The 23,204-nt window shown below is 40.6% G+C and overlaps 1 protein-coding gene across 2 annotated transcripts in view; it reads left to right on the top strand.

The window, feature by feature from the left end:
* Nucleotides 1–23,204, top strand: part of dpm1 (dolichyl-phosphate mannosyltransferase subunit 1, catalytic) — a 93,584-nt gene that overhangs the window by 56,362 nt on the left and 14,018 nt on the right. For both annotated transcript variants that reach the window (XM_048550244.2, XM_048550245.2), the window contains exons 6-8: nucleotides 537–632; nucleotides 11,222–11,290; nucleotides 13,492–13,606. In XM_048550244.2, coding sequence (XP_048406201.1) covers nucleotides 537–632; nucleotides 11,222–11,290; nucleotides 13,492–13,606 — 280 coding nt within the window. The remainder of the gene's footprint in view (nucleotides 1–536; nucleotides 633–11,221; nucleotides 11,291–13,491; nucleotides 13,607–23,204) is intronic.

Here is a 23,204-nt window from a genome sequence, read left to right as displayed (position 1 = left end):
ATTTGTTTTATCTTAGTTGAGTTTCCTGGATCAGCAATGGTTTGTCTTTTCTTTTGTGCGCAGAGAGATTAAATAGACTGCTTTGGATATATAATTTCATTTTATCATGCTATGCTATGACATGACAGTTTCTGGAGGTAGGTGTGCCACATACCTTTAGCGTTAAGTCAAGCAGTGTCAACAAACTTTTAAAAAAAAGTCTTTCTTTCTGTTAAAAGTTGAAAACTTGCTTTAACTGAAATTCTTCTTCATCTATTTAATTATTAATTCACAAGAGAAACACGGCAAATACGTTTCAGATAATTACTTTTACATTTAGAAGCATGAATACACCCATTGTTTTTCAGTACAATAAAAAGGTACGTTTTTGGGGAAGTGAAGGAAATAGCTGTTAAGAAATTTGAAATGGGAAAATACAAATTTAGTTTCTATGGAATGACTTTGACTTTGTTCCTAACTTGCTGTTTCAGAGACCTCAAGCTATTCTGTAAAGTTTAAGCATAATTATGTTCTTTCTTAATATGTAAACATTGCAGAAAACAAAAGGAAGGAAACTATGATGTAGTGTCTGGCACCCGTTACAAAGGGGATGGAGGAGTATTTGGCTGGGATTTGAGAAGAAAACTGATCAGGTATGGAGGACATTTCCATAAATACTATGGACTGCTACCTAAAAGAGTGACTGCAGCACTGGTAAAACGTTGATTCCCCAGCTAGATTACATTCTTTTAATTGAGCTTCATTTTAGTTTTTGATCCTAGCAGTTTGCACAGAAGTGTGGAGTGTTCGGTTTCAGTTCTGCTTTGATCAACCTCGGCTGCCTAAAACTGGAAATGACATGGTTCAAGGGAGGACTCCTGGATATTTAATTCTGAAAATCAGTGTAACAGTGCTGAAATTTATATTTCTGCGTTATTGCAATTACATTTCTTCTGAAGTACTTTTAGATTTATCAGTTAGCGAGATCTGCATTGTGACAAGTGAATGAAGAACTTGATTCTGAAATTTTCTATTGCCTTATTAGTGACTCTTACCGTAAGATCCTTCCCCAGTCCCACAAATATTGTGTGATCAAGATTGCTTAAGTATTTGCTATCTCAATGAGTTTTACATTTAAAAAAAAAAGCACAAAAGCACCCATTTGGCCCACCTGCCTAATGAGTATGCTTCGTTCCATATGGGTTCCTCCCACATGTCTTCACCAAATCCTGTTAGTGTTCTTTTCTGATTCCTGTGCTTATCCAACTTCCCCTCAGATTCATCTGTTGCTCACCTCAGCTACTGTTGTGGTACTGAATTCTGCGTTGTCACAACTGAATGAAGAACCTTTTCCTCAAATTCTCTATTGTCTTATTAGTGACTATTAATATTTATAATCTTAAATATTGGAATCCTAAAAGTGGAAACATCTGATTGCATACCTTAAGCCCTTTCTGAATTTTAAAGATCTCTATCAGGTTAGCCATTGGCCTTCCTTTTGTTTTGGTAGAAATGTCATAAACTGGTCAGTCTTTCCAGATTATAATCCCTTAGTTTTTATTTTGCACCATTCGCACCTTTATACTGCGGAGACCATTACTCTTCACCATACCTTAGAGAGGGCAGAGATGGGAATGGGTAAACACTGAAGACTAAATCAGGTTCTAGTAAGAAGGTACCATGAAAAGAAGGGTCAAGTTGCATTTGGAAATGGGAGGACTCCTCTCATGTTTTCCAGCCGCCATAAAGTTAAATTCATTTAAAACTCTGCTGTAACCGTATCTGTGTCAAGTCTTTCGTTGTATCATCTCTATGCTTACTGATTTTACATTTGCTTTCATCCACAAGGTGATTTATTTATTATCTTGAAATTCAGAGTACTTTATGGCCTCTTTATGCCTGACATCCTCCAGGCCTGCAACGTCTTGGTTTCCTTCCTACTCTGGACTCCTATTAATCCCTCACTTGCATCACCGCATATTGGCAGCCATGCCTTCAGTTGTCTTAACGAGAATCTCCCAAAACTTTTCTGACTCTGACCCCATTTGAAGTTTGAAAACAGCATTATCCCTAAGTGAAAACCTAGGGGAGAGGCATGTGAAAGGAGGACTGCAAGAGTAAATGGGGGCCTGTCTGTTCGTGTGGGATGCAGTTGGTACATATGAGCTCATTGTTGCCTTGAAGTTCAAAATTTTAGCTTGTAACCCCGCTTGGAGTTCTAACTCGGACATAGGGAAGCCCTAGTACAGGGCCTATTACTCTATGGAGAGAGTTAGAAGGCTCTTTACCTCGCACTACTCCTTTTAAGATGCCCTTTCAAAATCTATCTGTTCGCTCAAGCTTTTAGTCACCTGCCTAAATTCTCCTTTTTGGCTTCGTCAGTTTTTGTCTGAGTGTTTCATAAAATTATAATCAATGGAAGACTGAAGTGAGAAAAACCTTGATAGATTAGTGTTCCACCTCAAAATGTGCCACATGAAATGCATCCAGTTAGATATTTTAAATGGATTAGAGTGAAGTTATATAGTATTAACCTCCTAACTTTGTTTTATTGTGTTAACCAGCAACCTGTGAGGAAAAGAAAATAACAGCTCCCTTTTAGCCCTCGTAACGGTTATGCTTCAGTATTTGCAGTCAGGCCTTAAACGTTGTAGATTTAGGAAGATGTAAATCACTTTTAGGCCCAGAGCTAAATACCTGGACTGCCCCTCAAGGCCTCCAGCTTGCTGATCCTTTCTTTGTCAAAATTGTCTCAGTTAAACCATTCCAACTTTCAAGTCTTATGGTGTCTGGACTGTCTGGATTTGTGTAAGTATAGCCTTGGTCTTCCTCTGCTGCCTTTGCACTTGTTTATGGACTGCTGGTCCTCAACCTACATGTAACATTCCAGAATGTTTTTATTTTGTTCCGTCAGAAATAAAGATAACAATCATGGGAAATTATTGCAACTCATTGGCACACAATCCTTTAATAGGGATCACAACTAAGATGTTAAAATTTGAAGGCCTTTTAGTGTGATAGTCATAATGGAAATAACATTATGCTAATAATAAGGAAAAAAAATCTAAGTTATGTTATGACAGTATAGGTAGAAAATCAAAGCTGAAACTGATTTTAAACATAGGTTGTGATAAACAAATGTATTTAATTTAATTTTATGAAATTAGTGGTTGATACTCCAGTTATTATAAATCTTCACCTTCAAAAATTAAGTTGTGGGTTAAATGAAAATTTGTAAAATCAAGAAACTGACTGTAAATTGAAAAACTAACTCCGTTGTTGTCAATGGCTGCTGTTCAAGCTTGAAAGCTGCAACCGTCAAGAGTCCACCGTCTATGCTGTAAATAATATCAGCGGCCTTGTAAGTACAATGAGTGTGAACTTAAGTTGTGAGACAAAGGATGCTATGAGTAAATGCAGTTCAGAGAGGTTTAGACTTGGTAAATGCCTAAGCTCAATGCGGAAGTCATTTAATATCAATTTCAGGTGATGCATAATGTTCCAAAGGTAGAATATGTAAATTTAATAGGAAATAGGAAAAAGATTTAGGTGTGGCAATTATATAGTTTCATAGTACCCAAATAAAATTATAGATTGTTTGGAGACAATAAGGACTGCGGATGCTGGAAGCCAGAGTCTTTCGGTATGAGGCTAGAAAAGCACAGCAATCAGACAGCACTTGAGGAGCATATAAGTCAACATTTCAGCTTGAAACCTGATTTTGGATGCTGACCTTGTGATTCCAGATTGAGGAGCAAGAGCAGTTCCAATTCAAGAGATTGTTATGATCTCCATGGAGCCCAGTAATTTTTTAAGAGATTCAAATTCCCAGTGAGTGAGTTTTTTTTTAAAATCATGTAACGAGATTTCAAGTTTTAAGACTTTTACTGTAATAAACTAAAATTAACTTTACTAAAACTGTGCTTAATAGGCAAATAGTACTCTAAATGACAGGAAAATATCCTAAATATTTCTAAATACATGCTATGTTTATATATTCCACAGCATTCTCTGCAAAATAACAGACTTTACAGGAACCAATCCAAGGAAACCCACAATTTCATTAAGCTGTAATATCCAGTATCTGGCAAAAATTACTTGTTTGAATCTTATAAGAGTGTCTGAACCAACTTCTAGCACCAAGGCCCACTCTGTTGATTCCATCTCCTGGTCTCCCCAGTGTGAATTTTGCAATATCTTTGAATTTCCACAGGTTTCACTTCTGTGACCATAAACATGCTGCTACCTGTGTTGTGCTCGGTAGCAAACAGAACAGCCTTTTCCCCTGTTGTTTATAGCAGCCTCTCTGTCTCTCTTGCATGTTCCCTGGCTGCCTCGGAAATCCATATAACTGCTTCCCTCTTGTGTTCAGCTGTTGAACCTGGCACCTGACTTTTAATAAGATTCCTTGACACCCCCCCCCATGATAACCGGGACATATACACTTAGCATGAATAGAACTGTGATTCCAAATAAATATGTTGGACTATAACCTGGTGTTGTGTGACTTCTGACTTGTTTTGTAAGATGGATTATTGAGAAGTAATTTTTACCTTCCGTCCAGATAAACAAACTCAGAACCTCTTTTTGTTTTACCTCTTTGTACCTTATAGAGAGACTTTGTTTGTTTGTTTGTTTCTGACAATGAAAGATGCCTTTGTCTTCGTGGACTCCATGCTTAGTGGGTCCAATCAAAGCAAAGCAGTGATTAAAAAGACCGTAGAATGTTGGCTATTCAGGCAAAATGGTGTAAGGTATGATCAGAGTATAGTGCATTGCTCACAATGCATGCTGAGTACCGAGTTTGATTCTTGTCACTCTTATCATCTGCTCAAAGCATTCAAATGTATAGATAAAAACCACAAGGTTGATACCTATAGCATGACCCTCAGCACCGAATGGGAAAGAGTATGAAGGTGGATAGGCATGAAAATTTGTACTGTTCTCCACTGTGTTGATTTGTAAGCACCTTAATGACTGGGGCCATTTTTGTGAACATGGAATTGGTAGCCAAAGGGCTACCTGCTCATAGAGAGTGAGTACTTGAGGATACTTAATGGCCTATTAAGACCTATTACCAGGGGCAGAATAAAATTTTCTGGTTGGCCTGAGAGCCCTCTCGAGGATGGGGTCAGCTGACTAAAGGCAGCTTCTTAGTAGCAAAACACCGAACAAATGGTTTGAAGCTATCTCCATCTATCTTGCTTCACATGTCCCATGGAGGGATCCTTTTTCAGTTTGGCCATTTTTAACATGAAAGTTTAAGTAGTTGGGGAGAGTGCCTTCAAAATAGAGGCCCCTTCTATCTCTGTTTCTCACTGGAACTCTAGGTTTCTGTATTTTCCAAGCTGCAGGGCCTCCTTTTGACATAAGAGCTTGCTTACTGCCTTGAATTCGATGGTGAATCTGTCCTCTCATTAATCCATTTTGGGAAACGTCACTTTCAGGTGATATGCAGGTCAAGTGCGTGACCCCCATGTGTGATGAACATGCAAACGTTAGTGTTTTTTTTCCCAAGCATTTCAGTTAAGAGGAAGGATTAGATAGATAACAAAGTGTGAAGCTGGATGAACACAGCAGGCCAAGCAGCATCTTAGGAGCACAAAAGCTGACGTTTCGGGCCTAGACCCTTCGTCAGAGACCTGAAACGTCAGCTTTTGTGCTCCTAAGATGCTGGTTAGCCTCCTCCTGTGTTCATCCAGCTCCACACTTTGTTATAACAAGTTACTCAGTCGTATCGGTCACTACGAAGCCTCAATGTGAAATTAGACTGGACGGATCATCTGTCATTGTCCTAGACACTGGAAAAGACAACAGCAAAAACAGTATTTTCATCCCTGCGAGGCCCCCCTTAGTAACATTTGGGAACTTGTGCCAAAATTGGGAAAGCTGTCTCACAGATTAGTCGAGGCACAGCATGACAGTGTCCCAGACACTGTAAGGAAGGATCTGAGGAAGGGTCACCAGACCTGAAACATCAACTCTTTTTTTCTTCACAGATGCTGCCAGACTTACTGAGCTTTACCAGCAACTTTATGTCCCAGACACCACCACCACTATCACTGAATATGTCCTCTCCTGGGAGGACAGCCACCAAGAATGGCTTGGCAGCAGCATTAATAATCAAGCTTGTTGAATCCTATCTGACATAGCTGCTAAACTGGATCTGCCACAGATGGTGATGAGGCAAAAACATACCTAACCTCCTGCTTACCAAGCTGCAGATGCACCTGACCATGATAGTATTGGTAAGAGTAGCACTGCATAGCCCTTGTAGAGATACAGTCCCATCTTCACATAGAGAATACTTTACGTTGTGTTGTTCACCATGCTAGAAGGGGCAGACTTTAAACAGAACTAGACATTCAAGACCAGGCATACATGAGGTGCTGTGGGCTGTCAACAAAAGCAGAATTATATTCCAGCACAGTCTGCGACCTCAACCGGTACCGTCAAGCCAGGGATTAACCTTGCTTCACTGGACAGTGTAGGAGGGTATGGCAGGAGCAGCACCAAGGATACCTAAAAATGAGGTGTCACCCAGGACCACAATCATCCCAAACAGCTGGAGTATCAAGTGATAGACAGAGCTAAGCAATTGCACAATCAACAGATCCAATCTAAGCTCTGCAGTCCTGCCACATCTAATCGTGAATGGTGGTGGGCAATTAAACAACTCATGGGAGGAGGAAGAGACTTCATAAATATCCCCATTCTCAATGATGGAGGCGGCCAACACATCAGTCCAAAACATAAGGCTGAAGCATTTGCAGCAGTCTTCAGCCAGAAATACTGAGTGAATGATCCACCTCGGACTTTTCCAGTGGTCGTCAGCATCACCGATACCAGTCTTCGGCCAATTTGATTCACTCCATGTGATATCAAGAAATTATTGGAAATACTGGGTACTGCAAAAGCTAAAGGCCCTGACAAAATTCTTGCAATATTACTGAAGACATACTGCAGACCTTGCCACTTCCCTGGCCAAACTGTTCCAGTACAGTTACAACACTGGCATTTACTTGACACTCTGGAAAATTGCCCAGGTATGTCCTTTACACATACGATAAAGGACAAATCCAACCCAGGCCCGTCAGTCTATTCTCAATCATCAGTAGAATAATGGGGTGGTTATGGTGGAGATCTTTACTTTCCAAACATGGATTGGAGCTGTCATAGTGTTAAGGGTCTAGATGGAGAGGAATTCATCAAATGTGTACAAGAAAATTTTCATATTCAGTATGTGGATAAACCTATCAGAGAAGGTGCAAACCTACACTTGGGAAAATAAGGCAGGGCAGATGACAGTGGGGGGGCACTTGGGCGGCCATGACCACAATTCTGTTAGTTTGAAAATAGTGATGGAAAAGGATAGACCGGATCTAAAAGTTTAAAGCCCTAAGTTTGGGGGAAGGCCAATTTTGAAGGTGTTAAGCAAGAACTTTCAAAAACTGGAGGCAGATGTTTGCAGGTAAAGGGATGGCTGGAAAATGGGAAGCCTTCACGAATGAGATAATGAGCGTCCAGTGACAGTATGTTCCTTTTAGGGTTAAGGGCAAGGCTTTGGTAAGTGCAGGGAATGCTGGATGACGTGAGACATTGATGCTCTGGTCAAGAAAAAGGAAGCATACGTCAGGTTTAGATAGCAGGGAACAAGTGAATCCCTAGAAAAGTAGGCGTATACTTGAGAGAAATCCAGGAGGGCAAAAAGGAGACAGGAGACAAGCTTTGGAAAATAGGCTAAGGAGATTCCAAAGGCATTCTACAAATATAAAAAGGACAAAAGGATAACTAGTGAGAGAATAGGGCACCTTAAAGATCAGCAAGGCTGCCTATGTGTGGAACCACAGGAGATGGGACAGCAAGTAAACATGTATTTGCAGCACTGTTTACTGTGGAGTAGAATATGAAAGATAGAGAACAAAGGGAAGTAAACAAGTGATACCTTGAAAAATTTCCATATTACAGAGGAGGTGGTGCTGGATGTCTTAAAACACATTAAGGTAGATGAATCCCCAGGACTTGATCAGATGTACTCTGGAACTCTGGGAAGCTAGGTAAATGTTTGCTGGGGCCCTTGCTCAGATACTGAGATTATTATAAGACTGGAGGTTGGCTAATGTCATGCCACTATTTTAAAAATGTTGTAAGGAAAAGCCAGGGAACAACAGACCAGTGAACCTGACATCAGTGGCAGGCAGGTTATTGGAGGGAATCCTAAGGAATAGGGTTTACATGTATTTGGAAAGGCTAAGACTGGTTAGGGATAATTAACATGGCTTTGTGCATGGGAAATCGTGCCTCACTAACCTAATTGAGTTTTTTGAAGAAGTAACGAAGAGGATTGATGTGGACAGAGAATAATGGATGTGATCTACGTCGGTAAGACATTTGACAAGGTTCTTCATGGTAGACTGGTTCGCAAGGTTAGGTCATGTGGATTACAGGGAGAACTAGCCGTTTGAATTCAGAACTGGCTCGAAGGTAGAAGACAGAAGCTGGTGGTAGAGGGTTGCTTTTCATCTTGGAGGCCTGAGACCAGTGGTGTGCCACCAGGATCTGTGCTGAGCCCACTACTTTTCATCATTCATATAAATGATTTGGGTGTGAACATAGGAGGTATGGTTAGTAAGTTTTCAAATGACTGCAGAATTGGAGGTGCAGTGGACAGCAAAAAAGGCTGCCTCAGAGTATAACATGATCTTGTTCAGATGAACCAATGGACTGATGAGTGGCAGATGGAGTTTAATTTAGATAAATATGAGATGCTGTATTTTTGAGATGCAGATCAGGGCAGGACTCATACACCTAATGATAATGTTGTGGGGAGTGCTGCTAAACAAAGAGACTTTGGTATGCGGCTTCGTAGTTCCTTGGGAGTGGAGTCACAGGTAGACAGGGTAGTGAGGAAGGTGTTTGGTGTGCTTGCCGTTATTGGTCTGTGTATTGAGTATAGGAGTTGGGAGGGCTGTAGAGGACATTGGTTAGGCCACTTTTGTGTACTGCATTCAATTTTGGTCTCGCTGCTATAAGAATGATGTTGTTAAACTTGAAAGCCTTCTGATGAACGGAATGTCATAGATGAAGCAGCTGAAGATGGTTGGGCTTAGGGCATCACCCTGAGGAATGCCTGAAGAAATACCCTGAAACCAAGATGACTGACCTCCAACAACCATAATCCCCTTAACATAGGTTAGGTATGAGTCCAACCACAGCAGTATTTGTGCCCTGATACCCATTGATTCCAGTCTTGCTAGGGCTGCTTGATGTCATGCTTAGTCGAATGCAGCCTTGATGTCAAGGGCAGTCACTCTCAGCTCACCTTTGGAATTCAGCTCTTTTGTCCATATTTGAACCAAAGTTGTAATGAAGTCAGGAGCTGAGTGGCCCTGGTATGACCCAAACTGGGCATCACTGAGCAGGTTATGACTGAGCAACTGCTATTTGGTTGCATTGTTGATGATATCTTCTGTCACTTTCAAGTCATAGAAGTGTACAGCACAGGAACAGACCCTTTGGTCCATGCCGACCAGATATCCTATATAAAACTGGTCCCATTTTCCAGCTTTTGGCCCATATCCCTCTAAACTCTTTCTACTCATATACCCATCCAGATACCTTTTTAAATATTCTGCCTCCCCCACCTCACTGGCAGCTCATTCCATACATGCACAACCTTCTGCATGAAAAAGTTGCCCCTCAAGTCCCTTTTAATTCTTTCCCCTCTTACTGTAACCCTACACTCTCTAGTTTTGGAATGTGATACACTGGGGGAAAAAGAAAGACCTTGGCCATTCACCCTATCTATGCCCCTCATGATTATATAAACTTCTATAAGGTTACCCCTCAGCCTCTGACACTCTGGGGTAAAAAGCCCCAGCCTCTTCAGCCTCTCCCTGTAACTCCAACCCTCCAATACTGACAACGCACAAGTCAGGAGAGTGATGGAGTACTGTCCACTTGCCTGGATGGGTGCAGCTCCAACAACACCCGAGAAACTTGACACCATGTGGGACAAAGCAGCCCACTTGATTGGCACCACATTCACAAGCATCCACGCCCTCCTCCACCAATGCTCAGTAACAGCAGTGTATACTAGCTAGAAGATACGCTTCAGAAATTTACCCAAGATCCTTAGCACTTCCCAAGCCCAGATCACTTCCATCAGAAGGACACAGGCAGCAGATACGTAGGAATAGCACCACTTGCAAGTTTCCCTCCAAGGCACTCACCATCCTAACTCAGAAATATAACTGTTCCCTCAGTCACGGTGTCAAATCCTGAAATTCCCTTCCGAAAGGCGTTGTGGGTCTACCTACAGCACGTGGATTGCAGCAGTTGAAGAAGGCAGCTCACCACCACCCTCTCAAAGGCAACTAGGGCCAAGCAATAAATCCTGACCAGCCAGTGATGCCCATGTCCTACAAATAAGTAAAAAATACATGTAACTTGGAGATAGCAAGAACTGCTAATGCTGGAGTCACAGTCAATACATTGTGGAATTAGGAACACAGCAGGTCAGGCAGCATTAGACGAGCAAGAAAGATGACATTTCAGGTTGGGACCCTTCTCTAATAGTATTACTGAAGAACCTGGTGTGAATTGCTTTAGTCTTGAGTATCATTTAGTCAAGCAAATTGATCTGGGGGCCTTATAGAGATTTCATATGTTTACAATTACGTTTACATGTTGGGACGCCCTGTGGAATAGTCGAGTATGATTACTGGCACACTGTTTCCAGGTAAATCTTGACGGTAAGATTGAGCTGAATTGCTGGCCTAATTTGTAATGGATTTCTAAAAAGATTTCAATTTCAAAGTAGACTGGAGTCTGAATTAAGTTTTGTAACCCCATTTACAGGCATTAAAATTAATCTGATAGCAAGAAATGAATTTTATTTTGAGGATAAAAGTCAAAAGCTTGTTATAGTGCTGCAATCACTCTCTTTTTAAAATATCAAATGTGTGGTAAATTAGTGCTTAAAATAGGTTGCAATCTTTTTCGATTTTATACCTTTTATCCTTTTTCTGTCATCCAGCTAAAACAAAACAAAATAATTATGATGTTTACATATTTGACAATGGGTTAATTTACTTCACTGTTTTATGTTTAAATCTTGTTAATACATTGAGCTGCTAAGTGTAAAATTTAAATAAGCATTGTCTTCAATTTCTCAAATGTTAGTGAAATTATGTCATTTTGTTTTCATGTTGTAATTATTCACTACTGTTCTTTCATGCAGCCGAGGAGCAAATTTTGTCACACAGGTATTGTTGAGACCAGGAGCTTCAGACTTGACAGGTAGCTTCAGGTAGGAGTGTGTTTTAATATCGTTCCTCTAATTTACATTTGTGGGTGTAATTTTGTACCTTGAAGGCATGTAAAGAAGTATATATAGTTATCAAACAACAGCCAAAATGCCGTTTTCCTATTAGGTTCAATCAAGCAAGTTCTTCCTACTGTACTGGGAGTAATGAAGAATATAATTTAAGGCTAATCTTCTAACACATGAAACCTGACTGAACCCACAGAACACTTAATTACAAAATCTGATTGTTTGTACAAAGCTGTAAAAGTCTCTAACATGGGTAGAGTGGAAGGACAGAAGAATTTTGTCAGCATTTTTACCACAGATCAACAACAAAGAATTCATATTAATTTTCTAGCATTCATTTATTTCATAATACAAACTATGTACATTGCATGCTTACTAGTTATCTAACATTACACACTTATTTGCTGATACTTATTTTCTTAAACACTTTTATAATGAAATCTAATCTTGAATATTGTCAGTGAAAGTAAGAATGGGTGGAGAAATGGCAGATGTAGTTTAATCTGGGCAAATGAGGTGCTGCACTTTAGGAGATCAAATGTTAACGAAAAATATACAGTTTATGGCAGGATTCTGAACAGCACCAATTTTTTTTTCTCTCTCTCCTTTATTCATTCACAGTATGTTGGTATTGCTGGCTAGGTCAGCATTTATTGTCCATCCCTAATAACCTAGAGGGCAGTTAAGATTCCACACTGATGCCATATTGCTGTGGGTCTAGACTGGTAAGGATGACAGTTTCCTTCCCTACAGAACATTAGCGAACCAGATAGCTTTTTCCTAACAATTGAGAATGGATTCATGGTCAAGCTGACACACTCTTAATTCCAGATTTTCATTGAAATTAAGTTCCATCATCTGTCACGGCTGGATGTGAACCCAGGACATTGCTTGCGTTTCTGAATTAACAGTCCAGTGATCATACCACTATGTCATTGCCTCCCTTAAAGTGTACAAAGGGATTTTGGAGGGGTTCAAGTCTGTACCTATAGCTCCCTGAAAGTGCCACACGAGGAGATAGGGTGGTGAAGAAGGTGTATGGCATGCTTGCCTTTATTGATCGGGGCATTGAGTACAAGAATCGGGATGTCAAGTTGTAGCTTTATAAGACTTCAGTTAGGCTGCAGTTACAGTATTGCATTCAGTTCAGTCACCATGCTACAGGAAGGATATGGAGGCTTTCGACAGGGGTGCAGAAGAAGTTTACTAGGATGCTGCCTGGACTGGAAACTGTCAGCTATAGTAAAAAAACTAGAAACATTAGGGTCGTTTTCTCTGGAGTGGTGGAGGCTGAAGGGAGACTTAATAGAAGCCTATAAAATTGAGATGCGTAGATACACTTGATAGTTAGAATCTTTATCCCAGAGTTGAAATATCTCTTATCGGGGCATGCATTTAAGCTTGGGCGGGTGGGAGATGGAATTTCAAAGGAGATGTGAGGGACAAGTTTATTACACAGTCCGGTTGGTGTCTGGAACGTGCTGCCGGGGTTGGTGGTGAAGGCAGATACAAGAGGGGTGTTTAATAGGCCTTTAGATGAGTGCATGAATATGTAAGGAATGGAGGGGAAAAGACCAATGGCAGGCACAATGGATTAATTTAATTTGGTGTCACGTTCAGCACAATGTCATGGGCCAAGAGGCTGTTTTGGGCTGCACTATGTCCTGTGAATCCCAAATTTTTCCTGTTCTTCCCCTTACATTTTTCTGAAGTTGTCTATTTGAAAATAGGCCAGTGTAGCTGATTCTACATAATCTTGCCTTTCTCCTGAAGGTTAAGTGCTTTTCAGCAGTAGATCAGTGGAAAGGAATTAGAGGAGTTGCCCCTGGCAGATTTCTGTACCTCCTTTTTCTAGGGGAACACTTCACTACCCTACCACTGCTCCAGCTGAGACCAAGTCTGCTATCATGCAATTCAGATCAAAAAATGAACTTTGTACTCTGTGCAGCTCTGAGGTGTCATACACAGCATTTCTTATGAATTGGTTTCTCAATATTTTAGCTTCCAGAGATGAAAGCTATACACACTACAGGAACAGCACTTTGCAGTGGTAGTACTTCCAGTTTTGGATTAGAAACTGTAGGAAATGCAAGTGTATATCCTGATTGTTTTCTCTCTCTCCAATATCTGCTTAAAGTCATGCATTTAAATATAAGCTAATGTATTTCTATGTACAGATTATACAAAAAAGAAGTGCTGCAGAAACTGGTAGAAAAGTGTGTATCGAAAGGATATGTCTTTCAAATGGAGATGATCATTAGGGCTCGCCAGCTGGATTACAGTATTGGAGAGGTATGAAATAAGCTCCACAAAATAAATCTAAAACTGAATTTCTGAGAATCATTTGTGCTCCATTACAAAATGTGTCTTGGGTATGGAACATAATGTCATAACTAAGATGAAGTTTTTTTGAGAAAAGCTTAATGATAACTATTGTTTCATTGTACGTCTGCTGTACAGACTTCAAAAGATTAAATGCAGGACATTGCACTTTTTGTATTGTTACAGATTTGTTTTTAATGTTGTCATACATACTATGTATGGGATATGGGATACTAACGGTGGTTTCCTTTCCAGGACAATTAAACAGTAAACTCAATACACACACTGTGCATGTAAGCACACCAATAGGGATGAGATAAAAAATAAGATGTAGTTTTCTTGTTGCCAGTGTCAAATATTTAGACAGATTGATGTAGGCAAAACAAGAAGAAAAGACAAAGTAGACAAACAGGGGTCTGGAAGAACACAGCAAGCCAGGCAACATCTGGAGAAAAGAAGTCAAGGTTTCAGGTACTACCCCTCTTCACGACTGGATGTTGGGGTAGACGGATCAAACATGAAATCTGAACAGGAGGAGGAAGTCATTTGGCTCTGTGAATCTTTGCTGCATTACCTCTAGGGAAAATATGTCGCACACTGCAGGAATTGCAAAATGCTCTGTGTATTAATATATCTTTAACTCATACACTTGAATCCCTTTGTAAATAAACTTACCATATTCATTCTTTTCGAAGTATGCACAAGAAAATATTTGGATGTACCTACTACAGAAGGAGCAATATTTGACCTAGATTTGGGAAATAAGGCAGGGCAAGTGACTGAGCTGTCAGTGGGAGAGTACTTTGGGGCAAGTAATTATAATTCTATTAGTTTTAAAATAGTTGTGGGAAAGGATAGACCTGATCTAAAAGGCCAATATTAGGTAGGAACTTTCAAAAGTTGACTCAGTGAGGCTGTTTGCAGGCAAAGGGATAGTTAGAAAGTGGGAGGCCTTCAAAAATGAGATAACAAGAGTTCAGAAATAGAACGTTCCTGTTCAGTGCAAAGGGCAAGGCTGGTAGATGTCAGGAATGCAGAATGACTCAAAATTGAGGCTCTGGTCAAGAAAACAAAGGAGGCGTATGTCAGGTATAGATAGCTGGGGTTGAGTGAATTCCTTGAGTATAAGGGCAGTACGAATATACTCAAGAAGGAAATCAGAAGGGCAAAAAGGGGGCATAAGATAGCTTTAGGAATTAGGGTTAAGGAGAATCCAAAGAGATTCTACAAATACATTAAAGGCAAAAGGATAACTGGGAACAAATAGGGCCCCTTGGGCCATCTATGTGTGGAGCCACAGGAGGTGCTGAGATACGAAACAAAACTTTCGCCTCAACTAGGGAAATAAATAGCAGTGTCTTAAGTTGTTCATATTACAGAAGAGGAGGTGTTAGAGGCCTTAAACTGTATAAAGGTAGAAAAATCCCAGGACCAGATCAGATGATTCCCAGAACTTCATGGGATGCTAGAGAAGAGATTGCTGGGTCCCTGGCTGAGATATTTGCATCAACGACAGCCATAGGTGAAGGGCCAGAAGAGTGAAGGGTTACTAATGGACCGTTATTTAAGGAAAGTGGTAAGGAAAAGACAGGGATCTGTAGACTGGTGAGTCTGATGTCAGTGGTGGCTAAGTTGTTGGAGGGGATTCTGAGGCATAGGATTTACATGCCTTTGGAAAGGTGATTAGGGATAATCAGTATGGTTTTGTGCATGGGAAATCGTGTCTCACCAAATTGATTGAGTTTATTGAAGAGACAATGAAGATTGATGAAGCCGTGGTTATTGTCTGTATGGACTTCAGAAAGGTGTTCGATAAGGTTCCGCGTAGTATGTCTGGCTAGTAAGGTTAGATCACAAGTAGTCCAGGGGAGCTAGTCAATTGAATATAAAACTGGCTTGAAGGTAGGAGACAGAGGGTGGCAGTGGAGAATTGCTTATCGGACTGGAGGGATGTGAGTAGCAGTGTGCCGCAAGGCTCAGCGCCAAGTCCACTGCTTTTATCATATATATAAATGCACTGGATGTGAATGTAGTGAGTATGGTTAATAAGTTTGCAAATAGCACTGAAATTGGTGATGTAGTGGATGGTGAAGAAGTTTATCTCCGAGTACAACAGGACCTTGATCAGATGGGCTAATGAGCCAAGGAGTAGCAGATGTAGTTTAATTTAGATAAATGTGAGATGTTGCATTTTGATAAGGCAAATCAGGGCAGGACTGACACAGTTAGTGGTAGGGTCCTAAGGAGTGTTGCCGAACAAAGAAACCTAGGGGGCCGGATGCATAGCTCCTTCAACTTGGAATCACATTTAGCCACAGTGGTGAAGTAGTTGTTTGGTATGCTTGCCGAATTTGGTCAGTGCGTTGAGTGTAGGAATTAGGAGGTCATGTTGCAGCTGCACGGGACATTGGTTAGGCCACTTTAGGAATACTGCCATGCAATTTGGTCTCCCTGCTGTAGGAAGGATGTTGTGAAACTTAAAAGGTTCAGCAAAGATTTACAAGGATGTGGCCAGGGTTGGAAGGTTTGAGCCACAGGGAGAGGCTGAATAGACTGGAGCTTTTGTCCCCAGGAGTGTTGGAGGCTGAGGGGTAACCTTTATAGAGGTTTACAAAATCATGAGGGGCATGGATAGGGTGAATAGCAAAGGTTTTTCTCCCTGGTTTGGGAAGTCCAAAACTAGAGAGCATGGATTTAAGGTGAGACGGGAAAGATTTAGAAGGGACATCAATAAGGGGTAACTTTTGCATGCAGAGGGTGGTATGTATATGGAATGAGTTGCTGGGGAGACAGCAGAGATGGGTACAATTACAGCATTTAACAGGCATCTGGATGGGTAGGTGAATAGAAAGGATTTTGGGACATACGGCCCAGATTCTAGCATTTGGGACTAGATTGGTTTAGGATACCTGGTTGTTGCATAAGAGTTGAGTCGAAGGGTCTGTTTTCATGCTGTACATCTCTATGGTTCTAACGAAACTGAATTTTAAGTTTCTGTAATATTGTAACATCTGATTTATCTGACTTTTTATCTGATGATTTCATTGTTATGTGTGCCCAAATACAGTGAAAAGCTTTGTTTTGAGTGATACACGCAGATCACAGCAAGCTAAAGATGTACAGATCAAAAGACTTGGAGGCATACAGGTTATGTTATTTGAGGCTACAGTGCATTCAACAGTCTAATAATGGCCAAAAAGAAGCTGTTCCTAAACCTCTTTGTGCATGTGTTCAGGCTTCTGTATCTTCTGCCTGACGGAAGAGGTTGTAGGAGGTCATTACAAGGGTGCGATGGTCTTTTGATATCGCCTTTCCACTGCAGCGAGCTGTGTAAATGAGTCCATGGATCAGAGGTTGGCTCCCGTGGTGGTCTGGGCTGTACATGTCACCTTCTATAGTTTCTTAGTGTCCTGGGCAAAGCAGTTGCTATTCTAGGCCGTTATGCACCCAGTTATTATGCTTTCAGTAGTGCATGTATAGAGGTTGGCGAAGGAACTTATGGACATGCCAAATTTCCTGAGCTGCCTGAGAAAGAAGAGGCATTGTTGTGCCACCTTAATTGTCGCATCTATGTGGGAAGTCCAGACCAGGTCATCAGTTATCATCACTCCGAGGAACTTAATGCTGTTCACTTTCTTAACCTCAGTTTTGTTGATGTAGATGGGGTTGTGTTCTCCTCCATTCCTTCTGAAGCCAATGATCAGTTCTTTAGTTTCGCTGACGTTGAGAGACGGCTTGTTTTTATTGCACCACATCACCAAGCTCTCTGTCCCTTCTGTATTTTGACTCATTGTTAGATATTGTCCCACTATGGTGGTGTCAACAGCGAACTTGCAGATGGCATTCATTCAGAATTTGGCAACGCAGTCATAGGTGTACAAGGAATGCAGTAGGGGGCTGAGGACACATCCTTTGGGGGCTCTAGTGTTGAGTGTTATTTTGGAGGTGCAGTTACCTATCCTTGCTGATTGCGGCCTTTGTGACGGAAAACTGAGGATCCAATTGCAGGGGGCAGAGCCCAAACCAAGGTCATGCTGTTTTGAGATCAGTCTGGAGGAGATAATGGTGTTGAACTGTAGTCAATGATCAAGAGTCTGACATGGGTGTCTTTCTTGCCCAGATGATCCAGGACTGAGTAAAGGACTAGGGATATGGCATCCTCTGTGGATTTGCTATGTCGGTAGGCAAACTAGGGGATTGAGGCAGGTTGAAAGACTAGAGTTGGTGGGCCATGACTAGCCTTTCGAAGCACTTCATGATTATTGAAGTCAGAGCTATTGGGCATAGTCATTAAGGCATACTACGTGTGTTTTCTTGGGTACGGGGATGATGGTGGTCTTGTTGAAGCAGGTGGGGACTTCAACTTGTAGGAGGGAGGGGTCGAAGATGTCAGTGAATACCTCCACCAGTTGGTCCGCACAGGATCTGCGTGTTCGGCCAGGGATCTGTGTCCATTGCTTTCCTTGGGTTTACTCCCAGGAAGACTGAACTGAATTCTGAAGCGGTGACAGAGGAAACAGGTGTGTCTGGGGCTGTCAGGGTAGGCATTGCCAAATGGTGGTATTCTTCTCAAACCGAGCATGGAACGTGTCAGGGAGAGATGTGTCATCTTACGCTGTATCCCGTAATGATGTTTAGGCCCTGCCATTGACAGCGGGAGTCTGTTTGGCCGGTCTGGGCCTCTAATTTGGTCTTGGTACTACTTCTTGGCCTCCTTGATGGCTTTGTGGATTCAAATCTGGATTTTCTGTATTGGTCCAGGTCACCCGACTTGAAAAATACAGGTACGCAGGTTCCTCTGGATGTAAACATTTTCAGTGTCTCACCATTTTAAACTTTTCCCTACCAAAGTGAATAATATCCACATTGTATTATCTCAGCCATATGCCTTCTTACCCAACTTGTCCATATCCCCCTGCAGCCTTCTCGTGACATCTTCACTATTTTGTGTCCTGCTTCATTTGTATATTCAATAAACTTAGACATGTTACATTCGTCTTATGTAACTAATTTAGATTGTAAATAGTTTTAGTACCCCACTAATTATAACCTGTCAACCTGAAAACATCCTGCTTTTATTCTGCTGTCTCTTAAGTCTATTCACAAATCCTCAATCCATGCTAATGTATTAGCCCAAACCCAGCTTATTGAAAATTTCTAAAAATCCACATACAGTCCATCCACTGGTTTTCTCCTTTATCATTTTACTAGTTAGATCCTCAAAGCACTACTAAATAGATTTGTCAAACACTATTTGTCAAACCCTTTGAAATCTGTGGCACTGTTTATTCATATTGTGATTTTCTAGTTACCCGGTTACTGTATTCTTAATATTGGATTCTGACATTGTGCATTCTGCTATGTTAGGCTAACTGGCTTGTAGTTCCACATTTTCGTTCTTTCTCCTTTATTAAATATCTGGGTTTCTTGTGCTACCTTCCAGTCCTTAGGAATTCTGCATGATGAAAACCAATTCACCACTTGCTATCTCTGTAGCTACCTCTTTTTAACATTCTTGGATGCAGGTTGTTAAATCTGCAAGATTTATTACTACTTCATCCCAGTGATATTTCCAGACCATTTTTTCACTGACATTAATTCTTTGGAGTTCCACATTATTGACAAATACTTGGATCCTCATTAATTCTAGAAATGTTTTTGTGTTGTCTATCATGAAGACAGACGCACACGATTGGACTTAGTTCTAGGGTTGGGACACCAATGTTAGGTATATATCTGAGTCTCTGCAACACATCATGTCTGTACTTGATCCCAGGTATGATTTTTGACTGTTAGGGAGCATGCTCACTATTTCCCCACACCCCAACATGTTTTGGCATCGACAGAGTAGCCTTAATGGTGCCTGGTGATATTTTCACTCCTGCATTGGCATGTTTCAATATGGCTGTGAAGTGGAAACAAGACAGCAAAACCACATGCCAGCCAGTGATGACAAGTTACAGGTCTGCCTGCCTCCGCTGTTTAAAGATTCAGCCTAAAATATTTCTGTATCATTTCATTATTCCCCAATGCATTTTCATCTATTTCTACCTCCTAATGGGCCATGTTTACATTCACTAACTTCTCCCCAATAACACAACTATAGTAATATTGCAGTCTAATTTTTGGGCCTCATGATCCCCTATTCTCATTATCTTTTCAGTTTCCTTATCAAATGTTTTGGTCTTCCTTTGCTTTCCAAAATCCTCAGGCATTAGCAATGTTAGAATTCTCTTTCTTTGATAAAATACTATCCTTAACTCTTCTTGTTAACCACAAATAGGACATTATGTCTTGAAAGAAGCATACATTTGTTACAAATTATGATTAATTCTTTAGTTGCTGGCCATTTCTTGTTTGAAGTCATATTCTTAAATGTTATTTTCCAATCTACCTTAACTTTGTCCCTCATACCTGCATTTTTGTTGTGTTTAGATTCAAGTCCCTTAGTTTGAACTTAACAAATTGCTTTCAGTATCAAAGTCTGCCCTATTATGGTTTACCACAGTTTTTACTTAACTGTTTCTCACTGGATCCAAAATAGCCAGTTCCTAAGTTGGTTCCTTGACTGATCTTAAAGAAAGTGATACACATTCCATGAACACATCCTCTACGCTGCAAATTTGGTGTGTCCAGTTTATGATGATTACATTCTCCCATAATTACTGCAGTACTATAAAAGTAATACTTCATGGAAACACCTTTTGGTCCAACTAGTCCATGCTGAAATTATTGCCAAACTGATCTACACCCATTTGCCTGCATCTGGTCCATATCCCTCCAAACCTTTCCTATTTACGTACTTATCCAAATGTCTTTTATATGTTGTATCTGTACCTGCATCCACCTCTTCCTCTGGCAGTTCATTATACACATGTGAACCACGCTCTGTGTAAAGAAAAAAAAAAGTTTCCCCTGATGTCGTCCTCAAAACTTTCTCCTCTTACCTTAAAAATATGCTCCCTAGTTTTGAACACCCCCCACCCTGTGGAAAAGATCCTTGCTGTTCACTTATCTATGCCCCTCATGATTTAAAAACCTCTATAAGGTCACCCTTCAACCTTCTATGCTCCAGTGAAAAAGGTTCTAGCCTATGTTTATATCTTAAGCCCTCCATTCTTACCAACATCCTGGTATATCTTTTCTGAACCCTCTCCAATTTACCAGTATAGTTCCTGTAGCACGGTGACCAGAACTACACAGTACTCTAGAAGACCCCTCACCAATATCCCGTACAACTTCAACATGATGTCCAAGCTCCTAAACTGAAAGGTCTGAGCAATGAAGGCAGGTGTGCTAAATGCCGCCTTAACCACCCTGTCTACCTGTGACACAACTTTCAAAGAATTATGTACCTGAACTCCTGGATCTCTCTGTTCTACACTACCCAGAGCCCTAACATTAATTGTATAAGTCCTGCCCTTTATTTTACCAAAATGCAATACCTTTCATTTATCCAATTAAACTCCATCTGCCAGTCCTCCAGCCCATTGACACAATTGATAAAGATCTCTTATAATAGCTCCCAAACAGAAGCCAGTTTCCATGGAATTCCAGGACCTCTGGGAGGAGAAAATTGGCAAGGAATTAAAAGTAAAAGTGAAAATGCAGCTTTAAATATTTTTTAAATTCACCTGTTTATCATTCTGTTAACTATGACTCGCAGATGGGCAGAATGTTTAAACAAAGATTTTGCTTTATATATACACAACTGTCTATGATGACCCTCTTGAATGACATGAGCTTCTTATTTCCACATATTTCCTTGCACCTCAGCTACTGTCAAGGATTTAGAAACAATACACAGAATCACAGCATTGTTATAGTGCTAGAGGAGACCATTTGGCTGCAGCTGGCCACACACTTTATAGAACATAGAACATAGAACATTACAGCACGGTACAGGCCCTTCGGCCCTCGATGTTGTGCCGACCTGTCATACCGATCTCAAGCCCAACTAACCTACACTATTCCATGTACGTCCAGATGCTTGTCCAATGACGACTTAAATGTACCTAAAGTTGGCGATTCTACTACTGTTGCAGGAAAAGGCAGGGATTTGGCCCTATGTTTTCTGCCTTGCTGTTTCTTAACTGCACCTAAAATGAATGTACTTGCTGATTTTCTGAGGTCTGAACACTTCTCTGTATGTTACTGTCCATTTTCAGGACTACCGTTCTTCCTTTTCCATCCCTACCTATCCCTTCTGAAGTATTCTGGAATATTTAGTTCCGAACCTTCGTCTTTTTGCGACTGCATATCAATAATAGATGCCAAATCAAGCCTTTTGATTTCTATCTGCCATTTGTTGTTTAATGCTTTGCACATTTGACACATCTGTAATATTTTTTTTGATTTTCCTGTCCAATATCTATAGCAGAAAACATTTCTGTGAAGTCACCGATGTAGTGCTCTTTCTTATAATAATTCTAGTGTTTTACTTCAAGGTGATTTCTATTATGTTGCTTCCCAACAAGAATAGAAAGAAGCATATTCTGAGTAGCAGGATGTGATCCTGTCTATTCTGTACTGGGGTGCAGCTTTTCACTGTCTAAATGATGGATTGTGATAGTTCAATTTTTGCTTGACACAAACTTACCAAGCTCACTAACTAAATGTAGGTTCTGTTTAGTTTAATTTGTTACAGGATTACTCTGCAGTCAGATTTACTGGCAAGGCTGAACAATTATTTTTACAAGAAAAAACATGCAACTCATCTGCACATTCTGCTGCAACCTGAACTTGCAATGGTCACATGTTCCACATACTGGTCACTTACACCTGAGCGTATTCCATTGGCTTATTATTAAGGTGATGTCAAAAGTCCCTTTTTACCAAGTTAACTTTACCTACATTTAAAAGTGGAAAATACGTATTAGAGTAGTTGTGAGAACTACTTACACAAAAATAAGCTAGAGTTGTGTGGTATTGTCACTGAACTATAAGCCACAAGTGTTCTATGTGGTGGACTAGAGTGGACCAGTAGTAGCAGGGTTACAGTATGCATGGAATTCAACCGTGTGACCATATGAGATTCAAAAAACCATAGTCCAAATTGCAATAGATTTATTTCCAGTGTTTGAAGACTATTTTGTGCTAGTCTCATTGTCAAGTATGGTCTTTTCAGATGCCCTGAATAGATTGAATACTGGACTATGTCTGCCACACTTGAGGTTTCCTTCAGTTGTCTGACAATTAGACAGTTGTGGCTTCAATGTATGCCTTGCCTTACCTACATTTTAGTGTCAAATGTACGAATGAAAGGAACAGGTAACCCGTTATATGCAGTTGCTTTTGGCTGTTTTAAGTTCCATCAGTAACTTCCAATAATCTAATACATATCCTTCAGGAATTCCAACTGCTAAGATGTTCACAGTTGCTCCTGTGCTGATTTTGGATTTGAGCTTGTGCTGGTCACTTCAGCCGCGCATTTCTGAATGTAGCAAAAGCATCTAATTGTTTGACTTCATCCACATATGTGTCACATTCATAAAGTGGAAAGACTGTTCCCCTTCCATTTAAAGCCTCTAATCTTGCCTGTGATTGTGTTTATATGGGTTTCTGGCAT

The sequence above is a fragment of the Stegostoma tigrinum genome, chromosome 19 (assembly GCF_030684315.1).
Source record: "Stegostoma tigrinum isolate sSteTig4 chromosome 19, sSteTig4.hap1, whole genome shotgun sequence".
Classification (NCBI taxonomy): domain Eukaryota; kingdom Metazoa; phylum Chordata; class Chondrichthyes; order Orectolobiformes; family Stegostomatidae; genus Stegostoma; species Stegostoma tigrinum.
Note: the sequence above shows the minus strand (reverse complement) of the source record. Positions and strands in the feature narration are given on the sequence as shown.